General features: G+C 36.3%; 1 protein-coding gene and 1 long non-coding RNA gene across 2 annotated transcripts; one reads left to right on the forward strand and one right to left on the reverse strand.

Annotated features, from left to right (window-relative positions):
* Positions 1-7,723: 7,723 nt before the first annotated feature.
* LOC119085249 (ATP-binding cassette sub-family G member 5) lies at positions 7,724-14,887 on the reverse strand. Its single transcript, XM_037195585.1, has 9 exons — positions 14,609-14,887; positions 14,192-14,491; positions 9,420-9,862; positions 9,088-9,255; positions 8,822-8,939; positions 8,657-8,750; positions 8,449-8,587; positions 8,008-8,386; positions 7,724-7,948 (listed from the first exon to the last, which is right to left on the reverse strand). The coding sequence occupies exons 1-9, from the start codon at positions 14,660-14,662 to the stop codon at positions 7,832-7,834; spliced, it is 1,812 nt and encodes a 603-aa protein (XP_037051480.1). The 5' UTR covers positions 14,663-14,887; the 3' UTR covers positions 7,724-7,831.
* LOC119085296 lies at positions 10,179-11,181 on the forward strand. Its single transcript, XR_005089264.1, has 3 exons — positions 10,179-10,496; positions 10,566-10,800; positions 10,885-11,181. It is a non-coding gene; the product is annotated as an uncharacterized LOC119085296 (long non-coding RNA).
* Positions 14,888-19,165: the final 4,278 nt, after the last annotated feature.

Here is a 19,165-nt window from a genome sequence, read left to right on the forward strand (position 1 = left end):
TAAACGGAAAATGAATTATCTTCTGTTTTTACCATCAACAATCTACAATCCAGTTTATTGTCTCTACTCTAATCTCATGGTTTGTTTTCAAACATACGATTCGTGTTTCATACAACGTTTTATACAATTCAGTGAGCGAATTCCGCTCGGATTATAAACAAAACATAAAAACCAAAAATTTTCACCGAAAAAACCTCGGAAAAAATCTGAAATTAAAATTGACAACTAACTAAAAGACTTGTTACAACCAAAGTATATAAACATACTGAAGGTAATGCAAATGCTCAGCGGATCACAAATTTTACGGAACCCAAGTTTCGGTTGAATATAAGACTTGTTATGTTGCTTGTGTGACGTTTGGCGTTTTAATGTTGGCAGAAATGTTTTGTTCTCCATACAATATACAATATTTTGTGTTGAGTATAAAGATACAACCTAACAAAGTGAATTGAACTAGTGGCCAACATTGTAAAAATTATATTCACCCGAAAATAGGGTTCTGTGAGTTTTTGTGGATTTGCATTACCTTACGTATGTTTATATACTTTGGTTACAACAGTTGGTACAACGGTGTTGTTCATTTGACTCTTTTGTTCAGTCAGACATGAATTTATGATTATGATACTGAATGCGATAAAAAGCCTGACGAGTCAAAACAACGATTTTCGCGCCCAAATATTGTAGTTTATATACGCGGTTTGATTCACCGAAAAAATTATTCACCGAGGATATATAAACAAACATTATACTTCTGTAAATTGTCAAAGTGTCATTCGGATATCTTCTTGTCTCGTTTTCGCTTATGCGATAATATACATTCGCTCGGCAAGCCTCGACTTCTTCGTGACAAGTGTCTACTCTATTTTATCACATAAGCGAAAACGAGACAACAACATAGACCTGAAGTGTAATTTTTGAATTAAACTTCTAGTTAAGTAATTTTGACATCCGAACACCGCGCGTATGTGATAATAGTTTTTTATCTACCAAGGTAGGTATGTAGGTATTTTTTGGCACTAGATGTCGATTGTCGACCCGAGGCGAAGCCGAGGTCGACAAGACGTCGTGTGCGAAAAAATACCGGCATACCTACCGTGGTAGATACAACGTTTTTCGCAATTTCGGGCCATAATCACCTTTCCAATGCAAAACATGTCCTACATTTTGTTCCAAAATTCTTGTGTATACAGAAATTCATTTGAACGATCAAGAAGGCTGCATTATGATACACATTGCTATGTGATGTAAAGAGACGCGTTGAATGAAATCGAGTAGTCAATGCTTAGTATATACGCTTCAACAATAAGTTCGCTATAATTGTGTGACTCTATAGCCGAATAACTATAGTCGCTGCTTTGTGTTCAAAAACCTTTTGGTGTCGGGGGTTCGATTTCTGGTCAATGCAAGATTTTTATTTATAAAAATTTAGCCTTCGTTGAAGGTAATAGGTTCTTTAGCGTGCGAAAAAAAAGTTAATATCGCACTGTGTCCAGAAATACAGTGAAATAAATACCTTCAAAACGACATTAAATGGATGCATGGAAAGGTGATGATTATGGACCGGAATTGCGAAAAAAAGAATATGCGTGTATGACAAGCCGTCTCGGCAAGCCTCGACCGCTTTGTCATACGTGCATAATATTTATTATTTTACCTCTTAGGTGCGGCAAAAGTGAATTTTTCTTTTGCGGGCCACTTGCGAAAAATGAATTTTCGCAGCACATTAGAGGTAAAAGCATGTACTGCAACAACAACGGTGCTTTTAAATCATCTGTTATCGACACCTACAATAATAATCGATATGCACGGTCTATTGTGGTATTTATGTAATAAAATATGTGTTAAAATGAGTGAAGTAATAGATTTTGTATAAATCTGTTGAAAATATGCGGAACGGCAGAAGTAACAGATTCGGTAAATATTGATGACATGTTATTTGCCGTCTGTAAAGAGCTATAATCCACAAATCTGAACTCTATTCTTATAATCCCGGCATAAGATTCAAATATAACACCTAACGACCGAACGAGCAGTAAATTGACTCGAAATAGTTTAATAGACTAGACATCTTTCTTCCCGATTTATTGCTAAAAAGTTTTCCTTCAATAAATTACACATAACCCGAGACGAGGAGATAACTCTCATAGATAATAATCCTGGAATCAAACAAATGTAAATCATGTTAAATAGTTACACCATCTTCAAAACCGAACCAAAACTTTCCTTTTAATAATTTGATCACCTAACCGAATAATGTGTTAAACCCTCTCCACACACACACATAATATGAATATAGACACAATAATATTGGATAATGTACATGGCGAGTGAGACAACTCCGATGCTATCTGGAATGGTTGCACATTACGTGAATTACTTACCGATTCATTCGTATACCAAAAACCATCTAAATATAGAATCTTTTCGAAAATATTTTACAAAGTCCTCTCTGGAAATGCCTTCCCTTTACCCATCCCCCGGTTTTATAAGCCCATGCCGTTAGTCTGTAATAACATATAGGTATCTTATCCGAAAGCAGAATGCTTCTTGTAGAATTAGACACACATAAAATACAGAAAGTTGGATTTAAAGTCAAGTCAAAACTTATCAGTTATTGCATGGGTATTAAACAACGTTGTGAACGTGTATAATAAACACACTTTTCCATGTGTGGAAATCAGGACGAAAAGATGACTTTTCGAACTGTGAAAGGATGTGTAGCGCCCCGACAAAGCGAGATAATATATAAATGCGACAATTTATAACCCATTCCCTGAATATGCATTATATTCGATATTACCACCATCCTTCCCAGTCTCTCTCTCTCAAACACCGACGACGACGGCCACGAAAGTAGAGACGTTCGAGTTGTAAGACAAGGAGTACACACTTTTGAATACATAAATGGTCAAAAGCCATATCAACAACACTAAATTATTGTTATCGGGAATTATAAGGTTTGTCTGTACGGATAAACTGGCCTACACATAGCTATATGAAATCCCACCCCACAACCACCCGATATAAACGTACGTATACAAAGGTGTGTAGTGGAACCGAGTTCCTTCTAGTAGCTATACGTCGTCTAAATTGTGTAAGACATAGAAAATAACGAAGCGCCAGCGACATGCATTCCACCGCATGTATTACCAAGGAATCGCACATAAACTTTCTACATTAGCCATTCAAGCAAGAATATTTTATGACTAAATATGTGTAATTTGTGCAACACAAGAACTTATAAATACAAAATATCTACTTTGGTGTTTATGTTGTGTGAAAGGGGTTATGTCCTTTATTGTGCCATGCAGTCATCTAGATGGTATATGTACTTAGGTGGGTATGTGTATGCATGCACCAGCACCTATATTATTGAATCCTCTAAACACCCTGGATACCTATACAACATTTTCCCGAGCAAAACACTTTATACTAAAAGTGGTGTTTCGTACAGTTTTAATTTATAAGATAGTATAGAGAGGTGTTTCAAATTTCAGGTGTCATTAGAATGGAAGTTTCGTACATTATATGAGGTTTATAAATGGGTATCAGTCGGGAAGAGAGGTTCAAAATGCTCTTTATGATAAGAAGTTCGGGGTAATATTATTTATGGCAAAATAAACGGTTGCGGTTTCTATTATATTAATTATATATATTTTCAGTCAGGAATGCACACAAACATTTACACACAAACTTATAATTCACCGACATGAATTACATCGAAACTACTCACATGCATTCCGATATAGTTTAACTAATTTAATAATTGAAATTGTTTTCAATCGATTGAAAATTTTGCAGAGATTATGATAAATAAATTTAGCCTTCTCTCTGTGTGTGTGGATGATGAGATGGGGGTTGTTGCATTTGACTGAATCAATTCCTTTTTAGTTGGATTTTGTTTTGAATATATTCGCTCATCGCTAGCAATTCACTCAAACGTTCTTATTATTTGGTTATGCTAACCATGTCTCAGCATATTGACAAATCATTATAGCCAATAGATTCATACAGGTACTATTTTCTAGAATTTTCTGCAAGTTTTAGAAGTTAACTTTTTGCATATATCAGCAGTTTTGCAATTGGATCTACTACTTCATTTGATCTATTTTTTTTTTAAATTGATTGATTTCAAATATTTGTCCTTTATTACTGCAGTCTCTACCGATAACCGATCCAAGCCGTCCGTAACAACTTAATGTAATTTTTAGAATCATAATTCGACGTTTTACGTCACTGCACCTACGATAGAAAATTTCGGTCAAAGTACTGATCATATAGCGACATATATGCGTCCTTAAACAGTATTTCAGGCCTCTCACTCTTATTTCGGACTCCTTATTAAGGAATTAAGGAGGTTTTAGCACAAAAATAAGGAGAAATAAGGAAATCGTTAGTTGAAATTAAGGAAAAATAAGGAGAAAAGTTCAAATTTTTCAACTTAAAACTTTCGAAATTTTACAAAAATTTAACGATTGGTCATGAACTGAAAGTGTCTGTTCGAAAAGTACAAAATCGGTTTTTCATGTATTTTTGAGTTGACCGAGTTTACTCGACTTCGAGCAACGAAAATTGATATTTACCGAACCGAATAGGGTGCGTATGCTATCCTTCAAAAATTGGGCAGTCTATAAACTAAAGATTGCACATAGTAATTTGATTAGCAGAGGTTTTAGGCTCGAACTGTTTCACGGGGGTGCATAAAATTCATATTCTTTTTCCTCTTTTTTTTCGACACCTTCTGATGGAATTAATCAGTCATCTTTACAGAAAACTTTCAGCGGATTTTTATCTAAGAAATCCTGGTGAAAGCTTTTTTGAGTCATTTATTGTAATTTAAAATTATAGTGCCTACTGAATTTTGCAATAGAACAGTCATGGGGCTTTATTTTCATAGGATGTTATTGTCCACTTTTGTCATGGGTAAGTTTCGCAGAGCTCTTTTATTGCAAGCCTCCAATTTCGATTGAAAATCGACATTATTTTCGATTTCGAATATAACTTCCTAAGATCAATCGGAACTAACCGGTGACCATAACCAAAATTTTTGTCTATTAATGCCCCACTTTCTAACCTAATAACAACTTAATTCATTACCTCTTGCTTCAGTTATATCGAAAAAACCGTTTTGCAACCGTTTTGCGGGAATACCATTCACTTTGACCTATATAAGTCCGAAAATATATATATTAGTCATTCAAAAAAAAACCTTTGTGCTAATTTTTTCGCGATATCGCTCTTAAAGGTGATATTAATGGTAAATAAAATAGTTCTACTCGAGAGGTGCCACCTCTTAGGTGGTGCTAACTATCGAAGGAAACCACAAAAATATATGGCAGTAAATCAATCATATTGGAACGACTTCACTTTTCTATTAGAGGTCTTTGTGTTGCATAATAAAAGTAATTTGGAAACGCCGCGCAACGAATTTTTTTTAATGAATTTTTAATTTTTTGTCGGTGAAATTTGCGAAAAATAAGGAAAATTAGGATTTTTAAAGAAAATAAGGAGGAATAAGGAGGTTTTCATAAAAATAAGGAAAAATAAGGAAATAAGGAGGTGTGAGAGGCCTGAGTATTTTATCTATACTGTAATGTCATAAAATTCACAATTTGGTGACACTTTTAAAATCAAAATGACCTAGATTAAAACACGTTATTCTCAAAATGTCAATTTATGAACTGAAAATTTCATAGTATTTTACATGACTAGGGATAAAATGATGAAAAGTAGAGTTTTCGTGTGAATTTCGTTGATCCGAGGCGAAGCCAAGGTCAAGAAACACACGAAAACGAGACTTTTCACTTTTATCCCGAGTTATGTAATGGATTTTACATGCTAAGGGCGTCGAAAGACGTGCTTCAAACATGAAAAGTACGGTTTTCGACGCATGTAGCATGTAAATAATGTTTCATTTGCGCAGAGCTAACTTCGAAAATTTCTCATTTATTCACGTTAATTTTACATTTATTCGCTGAAAATTGGCAGATTCTTGACAGTGTACTAGATCTGAGATTTGTTTGTGTACAGATAATCTTTCCCCAGGTAATGTAATTTCTCATACAAAAACAGCATTACCTGTCACAGAGAGCCATTTTAACAACAAAGCATGTACACTTGATCGCCGGAGAGAGCGACAGAGAAAGTGCTTTCTTGGCCGCAAATACCTCTCTCTGAGAAGTACAGAAAAATTGAACTTTTCGATCGTTGAATGCGTGTAGTAAAAATAGCTATTTCCTAACTTATGCTAAGAGGCTTTTTTAGCGAACTCGATTCCAGAACTCGCCTCCGGCAAGTGCATAAAACCTCTAGTTCCCTAAAAAAGCCTCTTAGAATGCGTTAGGAAACAGCTATTTTCATAATAAGGTAGTAAATGGGAGTGTTTTGCGCACTCCGTGTTAGGAAGAAGATTTTATCTACTGTACTGTCATAATCACAATTAAAAACTAATTTAAACACGACAGAGTAAAGTTAACCAGGCAGGAGCGCTTGTTTGACAACGGACCTGAATAATCTAGTAGCCCTTGATATTTTGCGAATCAAATTTTTCAATTTATGTCAGTGTTCATTTGAGTTCATTTTCATCCCATGTGTTAGGTCCCTTATTTGACGTTTCGAAAATGAACCGCTCCTGCCTGGTTTATTTTACTTTGCCGTGATTTAAAGAATCGAACTGAAACATCAACACGCCATGACACCGTCAGGATACAACATTAAATACATTAAAATTTGAAAATGTAACGAGACGTAGCTACTGGCTCTACAACTTGTCAACAGTATGTAAATTAGCTTAGAAAACGCTTAAAATTGAATGTTTCGCATTATCAGAACCTGGGAATACATTATAAGCTAAAAAATTATTGATTTGAGGTAATTCGACTTTCGCCACCAATATTCCATGTACCAAAAACACAACTTTTTGTCAGATAAATATCAAATTTAGGTGTCCCAAATCAAATAAGATGTTGTATTTGACTCAACGCGGTCCATTTAGCATATTTAAAGTTTAATTTACATTTTTGCACATTTTCATCAAATTTTGTGGCGAGCTTAAGTCTCAAAATCACCATCGGGGAACTTTGACAATCAGTCATGAACTCAAAAAATATTTTTTAGACTTGATCATTTTTATAAAATAATCTGTGAAGCCTGAAGATTAGATTACCATGTTGACTCAACTTTTTATGTACACTGAGCCCACTGTAAAAAATCGATATACGTGACATGGACCGAAAACGACGAAATTTTCGAAAATCGATCTGGCGGCAGCACAAAATTAACGTTTGAATTTTTTTTTCTTCCATAAAATGATCAGATGGACCAGCTGAGTGGATTTCCGGCTGAGCCTTAAAAGAACTAACACATTTTGTAAAAACCGCTACACTCTAATAAGCATCCTTTCACAGCGGCGACATGCGTGTCACCCAAAATATGAAGTCTGCTCCTTCTTTTCATCACAATCTTTTACTTCATTAGTTTTAACATGCTTTTTAACTATAAACGACCAAGACCGCAATAGCCACAGCTTATTTTAGTAGTTGACGTCGATAACAGATGATATTGCTCTCACGGAATAACTTCTCTTGCGAGAAAATCTGTAATTGAATACTCGTTTGTCTATAATCTTTGATTTTCACAGCCTGACTGTACGGCTTCGTAAGGAACGTACTCAATAAAGAAGCAAGGGAAAGGGTTGAAGTTTGAAACTAAAAACGACAGTTTGTTTAGTCACAAAACGCACACTTTTTAATCCATAGGTCAATATCAAAATATTTCCGGTTCTTTCTGTTAAAAAAAATTGTTTCTACCATAGCGTGATGTTGTCGACCCATTACTTCTCGATATGTTTCCTAAACATTCGATTAGCGATTGGAAGCGTATACAGAATCATATTAAATATGGCCAAAGCAACAGGAATCACAATGGCAATGACAATAAAATGATTTTCCTGAAACAGAAGCCGAATTTCCAGTTATCGTTCTACAACAGAAAACCACGACCATTTACCTCAATATCCGCTTCGCCAATGCGATTCACCAAATAGTCAGCAGGTACTGGACACGACACTGTAGCCGTCTGTTCACATTTCATATTTCTCGACAAAAATACGGCGCTGTGCAGCAACGCCGATGCGTATTTGGTGTGAACAATTTTATTGTAGTCCTGCAGGAACGGATGTAATCCCTTGAACGATCTCACCGTTCCACTGGACAAAGCCACACATATGCAAACAATGTATGAAACGGCCACAGCTACATTAATCCGTGATCTGATGAACAAACAGAACAGAACACACAGCTGTTCTGCCAAGAAGTAGCAACTCCAAATGACCACAAACAGGTATGCGACCGATACGTGGATCGGAATGAATGGATTGAGTATGATGCTGTAAATGAAATGATTAATTGAGATGCAATTTTCTTCGTCCGATGTAACGGATGCACATACGGATAAAGAACACAGGTTGCAATTGCAGCTGATATAATAGAAAATGGAATGGAAACTGCATTGTATGCAAGTAGTAACGATACACCCGAGTACAGGCCATCTGCTGCGTCGTGATAGAAACGCTTTCGCCATTGGGGAACTGGTTTAAAAGTTTAAATAAAAAAAAAATTATTTTACGTTGGACGGGTTGTGGAGAATTGGGTCATACAAATTGACATGGTAGTTAATATACCGCAGCCGTAACTTATGCCCAGCACATTCAAAATCATTCCATTTTTACTGTAAAATCCTTTGGAGTCATCCTAAAATACGATGTCATTGTAATCACTCATATGATTGGATATTACCTACTGGAGTCCTCGCTGTTACATACCTTAATATTTGAGTAAAATATCCACATCGATCCGATAGCTAACGGTAATGCAATTAGTCTCAGAAACAATGACTTCAGACCAGTAGATCCGCATGAGAAGTTAACGGCTAACATCTTTCTACGTGTGCCGACGATGCAAAAAATAAAATTTAATAAAACCTGAGCAGGTGTACTGATTGGGAAATTATTGTAGAAAAGGACAGATAATACTGATGAAAGCCAGTACGTGTCCTTGAGTCAATACAATAAATGTTGGGTCTACTTACAGAAACAATAAGCCCCAAACGTTAAACACTCCCGGCTTTGCATAGGACAGTGGAAGTTTTCCGAATCCGTTTGCCATAATAGGACCGTCGTTCAAAGGTGATTCCCTTGCAAATCTTTGTACTAAGGCTTCAATTTGCTGACTGGATTCAAGGAAACGATCTCGACTTCTGCAAATAGGAAACTTCTCTTAGCTGATCATTCCAAAGGAACCCGCACAACGTCAAATTATTGGAGAGTCCACGACTACGTCTTCTCTTCAATTTTTTTAGAACTAATTCTATCCAAGAAGTTTCATCTCTAAGTTGTTAACTCTTTCACCTTCAAAACGTACCTCCGATCAACGGTGCTCAAGCACAAATAGTACATCAGCGGATTCTCCAACTGTGGACATGGAAATCCTATGCCATGAAAATACTCCAGCATTGCTCTAGTGCCACCCGAGTAAACAGCACCACCCAAGCACAGAAACAATGCTCGATCCAAGAACGGAAACACATCCGAGCGTGGTTTCTCCAGCGATAGTATGATGCCACAACCAAGTTTCTTAGCAGAATTCGACAGAATTGATATCAACAAGTACGCACTCAGTGGATCCAATCCTTGAGTCGGCTCGTCGAGCAACAACATAACCGGATCGCGAATCAGCTGAATGCCAATAGCCAGTCTACGTTTCTCACTTATGTTGAGATTCTCCACTTTTTTGTTAGCCACTTGTGATAGAGTAAGATCGGCCAGCACTTGTCGCACTTTGGATTGTTTGATGAAACCATTGCTCTGATTAGATAAATTGGATAAAAATTATAAAAAATTGAATACAGTCTTGGATGGGCTTGGTATTCTGGCGATGACTGAAGAGCTTTTTACTTTTTTTTTGTATGAATCTATTACTTCAAACAAATTTTTTTGGTAAAGCCATATCGCATTTGGTTTCCTCGAATTCGAAGACTGCACTGTGGAGGTGTGACGTTAGAAGTTCTGCAGTCCTACTGCTAACACTTTCCCTCGACCTATTCTAGACCGATTTCAAATAGTGTACCATCGGCGTACATTCGGACATTACGTTCGAGTATCTGTTGCTCATTTTATTTACTTCTTGCACTAGTACTCCTGCAGGTATTGACTTAAGTTATTTGACGACTAGAACGTTCAAAAATTGGTGGCATAAAATTTCGGGCCGCATGACGTATCTCATTATAACTGATTCATCAAGATCATCAACAAAAATTGCGTGACGATACATTTGATACGTAAACCGAATGTGGGTGGGGGTAATATACTTTCTACAGTCGAACGGTGAAAAATAATTTCATCTCTCCGCTTAATTCATATTCATTTGTTCGATGATGAACATTAATAATAACTCGCGCGACGTGTGAAATGTGAAAGTATAAATACCATGAAGTGTACGGTATGACTTTGGTGTTCTGATTTGAATCGACAAATTTGGTTAATTAAAGCATAATTTTTGTTCATTTAGATAATTTGTATGTTATTCGTCGTGTTTACCTGCCAAGCTGGGTATAGCAGTGCCTACCGACAGTATCAGTACGAATACTATTATCCCGAGCATGATTACATCGAAACGGAACAGGAGAGTGGCGGAAATAGTTTATCTGATTATTGGAAAGTTTTCAAAGAAACATTTCAGAAATCGTACAAAGATTTAAACAAACCTTATGTGATCGAGAGAGAAGTACCAGTTTATGTACCAGGTACTAATATTGCTTTCACAGTGAATGTGATGACAAATTTTATTTTTCTTCTAATTTCTCTTTGATCTGTATCACCTTAAATAGTGGATCGAGTTCGTACTGTCATCAAACATCATCCCGTCTTCGTTAAACCCAATGCGAATCGAGTCGTTTACAGAAGACGTCCACAGTATAACAATCATTGGTGATACCGAAAATGCATTTAAACCGCAACATTTGTACCTCATAATGATGCCATACTACTGTAGTGTTGCCATTAAGTGTACGTATTGAATATGTGACCGCATTAAATGAAGGTCATTATTTATACTAATTTATGACAAACAAAATTAAGTTAAAAAGACAAATAAAGTGTGGTGTGCACATAGATACAGTATGTTATAGTGATGCTCATGTATCGTCTCAGACCGGTTAGGAATAGTTTTGAATATTGTGATGGACCTATGTGTTCTGGGGATGGGAATACCATTTTGAATTCGTGTAACACTCGACTCAGACCTGGCTTGGCCTGATGGGCTGATGAACCACTGAGTATTTAGGCACTCAAAATTTCAAAAAATTATTTTACGGCTGCGACAAGCTACTTCATTGTTTTTTTTTCGAGTGGCCGTTGGGTAGTCAGTCCTGCCCGGGTGAATAAACATTTGTCTTCAGACAACCAAATGTCCTATCAACCAACGGAAGATTAACTGGTCATTCGCTACCAACAAGCATTTTTTACATCGAATCTACTACTTGTTTTGATCCAATTATTTTCAACAGATTGATAGAAAATCTTTCAATTACTTAGTTGATGGCCTACAGTTTGCTCGATAAGGCAGCGTTAGACAGTTCATTCTTCATTTTTAGACCCGTACGAAGTACTGGGGTCTTATAGGTTTACGCATACGTTTGTAACACGTCGAATTGGACTCCCTGAGTAAGGGGAAACCTATTGTGGTTGTCTAGAGATGCCAAATCCGCGAAAAAAAAATGTCCGTCTGTCCGTCTGTCTGTCTGCACGATAACTTGAGTAAAACGCATCCGATTTTGAAAATTCTTTTTTTTCCCGTTTGGTAATGTCAAAAGACAGGCTAAGTTCGAAGATGAGTGATTTTGGATCGACCCCTCCCGAGCTGTGGCCCAATAAGTGCTTTACGGTTTTTCGAAGATATCTCCGGACATTTAAACGTTAAACTTGTAAGTGATACGTCAAATAATAGTAGGTTACAGTGCACCCTGCGAAAATGATTCATTACATGGGGGAACAATTTTGAGATACGAGCAACTCACAAGTGTGTGTTTAAGCGCCAAGGTTTGAAAACTGTTATTTTGACAAGGGTATAGTTTGCATATCCGAGCCGAAGGCGAGGTATGTAACTACCCGCGTCAAAATAACAGTTTTCAAATCGAGGCGCTTAAACATACACGCGTGAGTTGCGAGTTTCAAAATTGTTCCACCATGTAATGAATCATTGCAGCAGGGTGCACTGTATTCTATTTTATTGCTTGCCCATGCGAAAATTGATTCTTACATATCAATTTCTATAAATAGCAACAAAGCCTGATTTAAATACAACTATCTCCGTAGACAAAATCAACAAAACAAATAGAAATTTTTTCGACACTATAAAACCAGTACACAGCCTACACAGCCGAAATCGGCTTCATAAAAATATCCCGAAAATATTGGTATTGGTACAGCAGTATTGGTACTGCTGTACCAATACCAATATTTTCCGTACCGAAAGTGATCGAAGTGATCACACCATAGCAGGTGCCATATTGTCATTGAATTGTTATTCCGTTCCATGATAATACATTCTAAGCAATGATTTTGTTGTTTTTGTTATTTAGACGAAAAATTTTGCAGTGAAGTGAAATGAATTGTATCTAAAATTAATCAATGTGTGAAGTGTTTTCGAATTGAAGTGAAAAATACGCAACTAAAAGTGCTCGCCATGTGTGTTCATAACAAACATTGAAATTATTGCTAGAACAAATATGGCTGACGCTTTCAATTTTGTGATTTTTCTTTTTAAGAATTGAAATTCTTTTGCCACACTGAACTCTCGCCACTGCAAAATAATTGTCCAAAAACACAAAACATCAATAATTATTCCCGTTTTCATGTTAGAGAGCATAAAATATTTCAGATGACGCATTCACCTTCATATGGCTGCACCCCACGAAAACTGATTTTACATGAATGACTCGAGCACCCCGCGAAAATAGAGATTTCCTGACGAAAGTGTCACGCAAATATCCCTCATGTAATCGACCATTTTCGCAGGGGCCAAATTGATATGTAAGAATCAATTTTCGCATGGGGCAAGCAATAAAAGGTATTTACAATACCGATCGACAAAAAAAAAGTTTATGGAAATCGGATGACCGACTCGTGAGTTAGGCCCCTTGGTGTGGAACAGGCACAGGGCGGCAAGCAGTTTTTGCTTGTAGGTCGGCCACATTTGAACATATTTCGTCTGTTTTAGCGTTATTAGATAGGTATTGACCGTACCAATCAGGGAGAAAAAATTTTATGAAATTATGTTCTCCGGAGCGTGAGCTAGGTCTCTTGGAGTGAGCTCTTATCTGGCTACTCGGCCGTACAGTGAACGTGGTGTATTTTGACAATATCTCGAGTAAATTTTGACCGAATTTCATGAATTTTTTTTTGTTTGAAAGGTATTAACGAATGTAAAGCGTCGGTACTATTTCCGGTCTCCTAACAAAATGGCTGCCGGCGGCCATATTGGATTTTATTAAAAGTGATATATCTTGGGAAAAATGGTACTTAGAGAGTTTCTGTTAACATGGAAATAATTTGTTATGTGTGTGGGGTGCTTCAGGCATTCCATATATGGACATCTATATATACCTATATTCACCTATATTGAGCTATATAATAGCATATTCATCTGTGAAATGTTTATTTATAGTTTAATATAGGTAAATATAGCTGTTTAAATAGGAATTTATGAAATTTGACTTCGTACGGGGCTGTCTATATTGCCTCCGGCAATTTAGTTGTATATGATAACAAGGCAAAGAGTAGATAATGTAAGTGATTTTAAAGGGAGAATAGTTTTTCAGCAGAGAAGAAAATGAAGTAAGAGAAATGAAGAGTTTCACATTAAAGGCTTTTGATACGAATAGGTGTTTCGTACGGGTCGGCGTTAGCTATGTTTCTATCGTTGTTGTCGATAACAGATGATATATTAGTCATCTACGTAGGTGAGTGTCGATGCGTAGTTGTTTAGAAGGTGAAATCTTCGAATTCACTGTCACCAAGCCAGAAGACTCTTCGTTTTTTTATTTACCCAGGAATGATATGCAGCGATGGATCGAAATACTACATCACGGTGCAACTCAAATCAAACCTGTATATCGTACTACAAATTGATCTTACCACTGTGGGCGTATATTGCAACGTTTGAAATGCCGTCAAACCGGGAATGAAGTCATTTTCATGCGTAACGTAGCCACAACACCGTCCGAACAGTGATTTTGTCATCGCAGCTCCATTCAGCAGAACTTGGCCGCGAGACGACTCTTTCGTTCGTCGACTGATCACATCGAGTAATGCTTTCTTGCCCGAACCTTTTGAGCCCAAAATAGCTAGCACTTCACCACTGTGAACCACCAGATTTACACCTTTCAATACCAGCGCTGAGTTTTTGTTTCCACTAAAACAGTCGCCGGATACCACCTTGGAAAAATTGGTACAATCAATTACACAATAAATTCACAGTCACAGACCGTCGTGAATGGAACACAGTGTTTCCATTGTTGTTTCTTTAATTTACGCATCAATGACTTAACGTACCTCTGCTGTGTGGTAAATATTATGCGCTTCGAGCACAAAATCATTTGTTATCATTGTAAAATTGGATCACAAAAACTCTCTAGCACTCTCGGTTAAATTGAAATTGAGCCGATCCACCGATGTCTTATTCATAAAATTTGGTTACACCATCACTTAACAATGAACTGAAGAATTTGAATCAGACAAATATGAAATTCTTTTTGCTTACACGTTGACTACAGAGAATACAACATTATGATCGCGATCGCAAACAAGAAATAACAGTTCTCTTTCGACCGAAAACGTATTAATGAGTCAATGTGTGAGTGTTGAGTTTCATCTAACCATTCCTCTCTAACAGTGCAGAGAAATGAATTTGTGTGAACGGTTCAACGTACAGGTGAAATTTTTGTGTGCCTGTAAACTCTCATTGAAGAACACCAAAATAAAACAACAAACAAACAATACAAATGCAGATATTGTTGACAATCGGTCAGTGTTGTCGGTTGTTATTATGAGAAGTTATTTGAATGACTACACGGATGAGGTATTTTCTCAGCAAAACCGTACAAATGTTTTATTTTTAGGTTGTTGATCGAAGTTTGGTCGACAGATTGAAGCATAGTTATTTACATACCGTTTTCGATCGATTAATTTTAGGCAATTTCACCTCAAATCAATCATCCCAAATAGGTACGTACATTCATACGTATTCAACTTTTCATGCAAATGGACGAAAATCCGAGAAAATTTTAAATTTTCCATAATTATCGGTCCCGTTGCATGCAAAATTTTATTAAATTATTTTATTGCCTGCCCTATGCGAAAGTTGACCATTACATACCAGTTTGCCATCCCTTGAAAATGGTCCACAGCACAAATAATATTTTCATTTTACTTGAATTCTTTTGAGATATTCAACTTTCAACGCATAGGGTAGACAATAAACTAGAAAACATTGGATGCTGCAATGCTGCTTCGTAATTCAACGATTTTAAAAACAATTTTGTCGAATTCGCTTGTGTATTTTGAGCAAATTGCCTCGGTAGCTGTTTCTCGATAGGTGATGGGGTTGTTAAGTATGGTTTCCACTCAAAAAAGTTCTTCGTTTTTCCTCCGTGTGACAGCGAACTGTCAAGTAAACGGAGACAAATTTAATCGTTTTTTGAGTGAAAATCAAGTCTTACCAAAGCAGCTCCGTCGGTTTCGGTTAAGATGTTCAAACTCTACACTTGTCGAAAGACAATTAGGGAATCTTTTGCCACAAAAAAACACTTGTGAGTTGCTTTCATCAAAAAACTCTTACGACATGTAATGAATTACTTTCTCAACATCAAATGTAATCTACAATTTTCGTTGCTGTCTCGGTTGCTGTCGTTATCAGATCGCCTAAAAGAGATTCTATTGTTTTCCCATTTGTTAGATCGACTGAGGTACAACAAGTCGCCTCCAGAAAAATGTCTTCAAAAGATAAAATTCTTTGTTCTTCTGATCCGGCATGGCATACCATGTTACTGCCAAAAGACCAAACTATTGTCAGTAATCTATTTTGAACTATCACTCGTTTAATGATCATTTGAATGAGTATATTACCATTTCCATTATGTAGGTGCGTTTGATTGGAATAACAAAGTAATCAACCATAAACACTGTTCCGATTCGATAGATATTATAGTCATTGTGAAGCACTCGATTCGTGGTATTCAGTTTAAAAATTCATTCACATTTGAGTGGCTAGAACGTTGAAATCGGTCAGTCTTTATATGGTTTGGGAATTCCGGGTGTTTTTCTCAGTATAATTCTAATTATTATGACACTTCAAATTGCGTATGTGAAGTATAATGCAGAAAGCGCAATGTAGTTTAATAGTATATTACTTACGAGGTTCCAAGTTGTATATTTGATAAGTGGGGTGTTACAGCCCGACCCGAAGGGGAGGGCTGTATTCCCCACTTGTCAAATAACAACTTGGAACCTCGTAAGTACAATGCTTTACGTGATTAGGCAATGTAAATGAAAATGAAACATGCCATAACACGTAAATTACGTTAAATGAAATATTGGGGGAAAGCCCAAATTTTACACGATCTATCAAAAATATTTTTCATCTCATAGATAGCTATGTTCCGTTCGAACTTTCGTTCCGTTGTATATTCCAGACGCACGACGCTCGATAGGGCACCGCATAAGTCGATATTAGAACATACTTACTTAACTTTGAAATTCTTATAAATCAATCTTTCGGAATTATGAGGTGCTGTATAAGGCGCTGTGTATTAACGTAGTACCTGACTCTAACCATTGTCAAGAAATGGTGTCATTTGAAAGATGATGCATGTGGTACGAGTTTTGGGGTGGTTAGGTTACCTGAATTGATTTTGTCGACGAAAAAGGCCATAAACTGGCGATAACATTAGGCGCCTAAGTCCAACACAATTGTTCATCTCAAAAATCATCTGTTGTCGACAGCAACGAAATAAATAGCGGTGACCTACGGTTATGTTGTGGTCTTATGTAGTGAAATAAATGTTTAACCAAATGAAGTAACAGATTTTCTACGAGACACTTATGCGATACTTTGAACAACAAAATTGATAATTGAACTATTGTTCGTTCCTCATTAATCCTCTTCAAATGATTTGATTTTCTGAGCAATAATCTTAGCTTATATTGAAAACATTTTTTTTTTGTAAAATATTAGGTACCTTGCTCATCGTTTTACATCCCCGAGCATGTAAATTCATATAAGTTAACATTAAAGCATTTAGGTGGATTGACAATATTAAACAATTAATGTTGTGTACATAGCGTAACATAAATTATCCATAGTGTAATCCATATAGGCTTCATAAACTAGCTTCCAATTGCCTATTATTTCAGAAATCTGTAATCCACTAAATGAATTACGACTATGTTACATATTCCACTGTGCATGTGAATATATTCTGGCTGTATGCATATATATGGAATTATTATACATGTCCGGTTCGCTAGTATACAATGGACTTTTACAGAATTATTATGAAATATTATCGGCAGAAAAATAGAAGAAGTAAATGCGCTTCAGATTTATTCAATTTTAAAACGGTAATATCCACAAATAAAACCAATTTGAAGCTCTGATCGTATGCTCAATCTTTCGTTTCCCTGGCCATATATACGAAAATAAATGTTACAACTAATGAAGTAAAAGATTTTTATGCAATTCCGTGGTAAAATGTTCATGTTTCCATGCACAATTTTATTGGTCCGCATTTTTAACACATCTAGTGCCAGAAATAACCACTTTTCGAAACTTGTTGCATAAATTACTATTCTGGAACGGCACTGCGGAAAGTGAACAATTTTATGCAGAATTTATGACTGCATCATGATGGTTTTACTTTTTACGACTGAGTAGCGAGAAAAACAACCTCATTTCGCAACTTGTTGTATAACAGTTTTATCTGAGTGACAAATGCATTTTTGACCTGTCCGAGACGGCAAGCATATTAAAAGTGTTACTATTCAAAATATTACTTCATTTGATCGAAGATTTTCAGAGATTGTTTTCAGAAATCTTTTACTTCATTTGTTTTAAACATGCTTTTTGCTACATAAGACCTCATTAGTTAGAGCTTGTAGTTTATTATTTCTGTCGTTGTTGTCTATAACAGATGACAGCCGTCTATAACAGGTTAACCACTGGATGTGTAGATTGTCAGTCAAGGTCGGTGTCGGAGTGTGACAATACACATCGTGTTTCTAAGAAAACCTAGCTGCAGACAACGTTTTTCTCAATAAATAAGACAACAAAAGTTTTACGTTTCTATTTAGCCACTCGATGACGAAAATTAAGCGAGTGTCTAAAAAATCATTTATCACCCAGGTGCATTCAATGTTTCTCAAAAAAAAGATAGAAAAAGCTTTGCATTTCGTCAGTGAGTTGAGGAAATATCTATTTATGAAATCAGAAACTCATTGATAAAAAGGTAAAACTTTCCCTGTATTTTTTGAGAAAAACGTTGTCTCTTCCAAGGTTCTGAAAGAACAGGTTAAGACACTTTCGAGTTGATGGCGAAGGCGTGTGATCAAAATTTTCCTGTAGCGCCAACAAGGTTTGGAAAATTTTATATGACGATTTCAACTTAAGAGTCATATCGCCAAGACTTCAGGTGATTGGGGAACAAGCCGACTCCGATTTTAATGAGTGATAGCTTGTTGGATTCGTCTTTCAATTCTAGGAAACACGTATCTTTCACTTTTTCTAAAAAAAAATTTTTTCTGTGAAAAGTGTTCAAAAGTGATCACATGTCAGAGAGTACCGAAAACAGTTTTTCGGCAATAACTCAAGAAAAAAATATTTTAAATTGTTGTAATGTTGTACGATTGTCGGCCTTGGAAAGACCTACATATAGAGTATACGCACTGCTTGGTGCTAGTTGATCCACGAGAGCTATGACTTAAAATATAGTGAATGTTCGGAGAGTACTGCTTCTCTGCAGCTTCGTTGTTCCACGGAACTAAGTATGGGGTGTTGTAGCTGGCCTCACCCACTATCGTTCCACACATAAATGAGCCCAGTACTTTTGTGCTGCA

This window comes from Bradysia coprophila, unplaced genomic scaffold (genome assembly GCF_014529535.1).
Source record: "Bradysia coprophila strain Holo2 unplaced genomic scaffold, BU_Bcop_v1 contig_94, whole genome shotgun sequence".
Lineage (NCBI taxonomy): Eukaryota > Metazoa > Arthropoda > Insecta > Diptera > Sciaridae > Bradysia > Bradysia coprophila.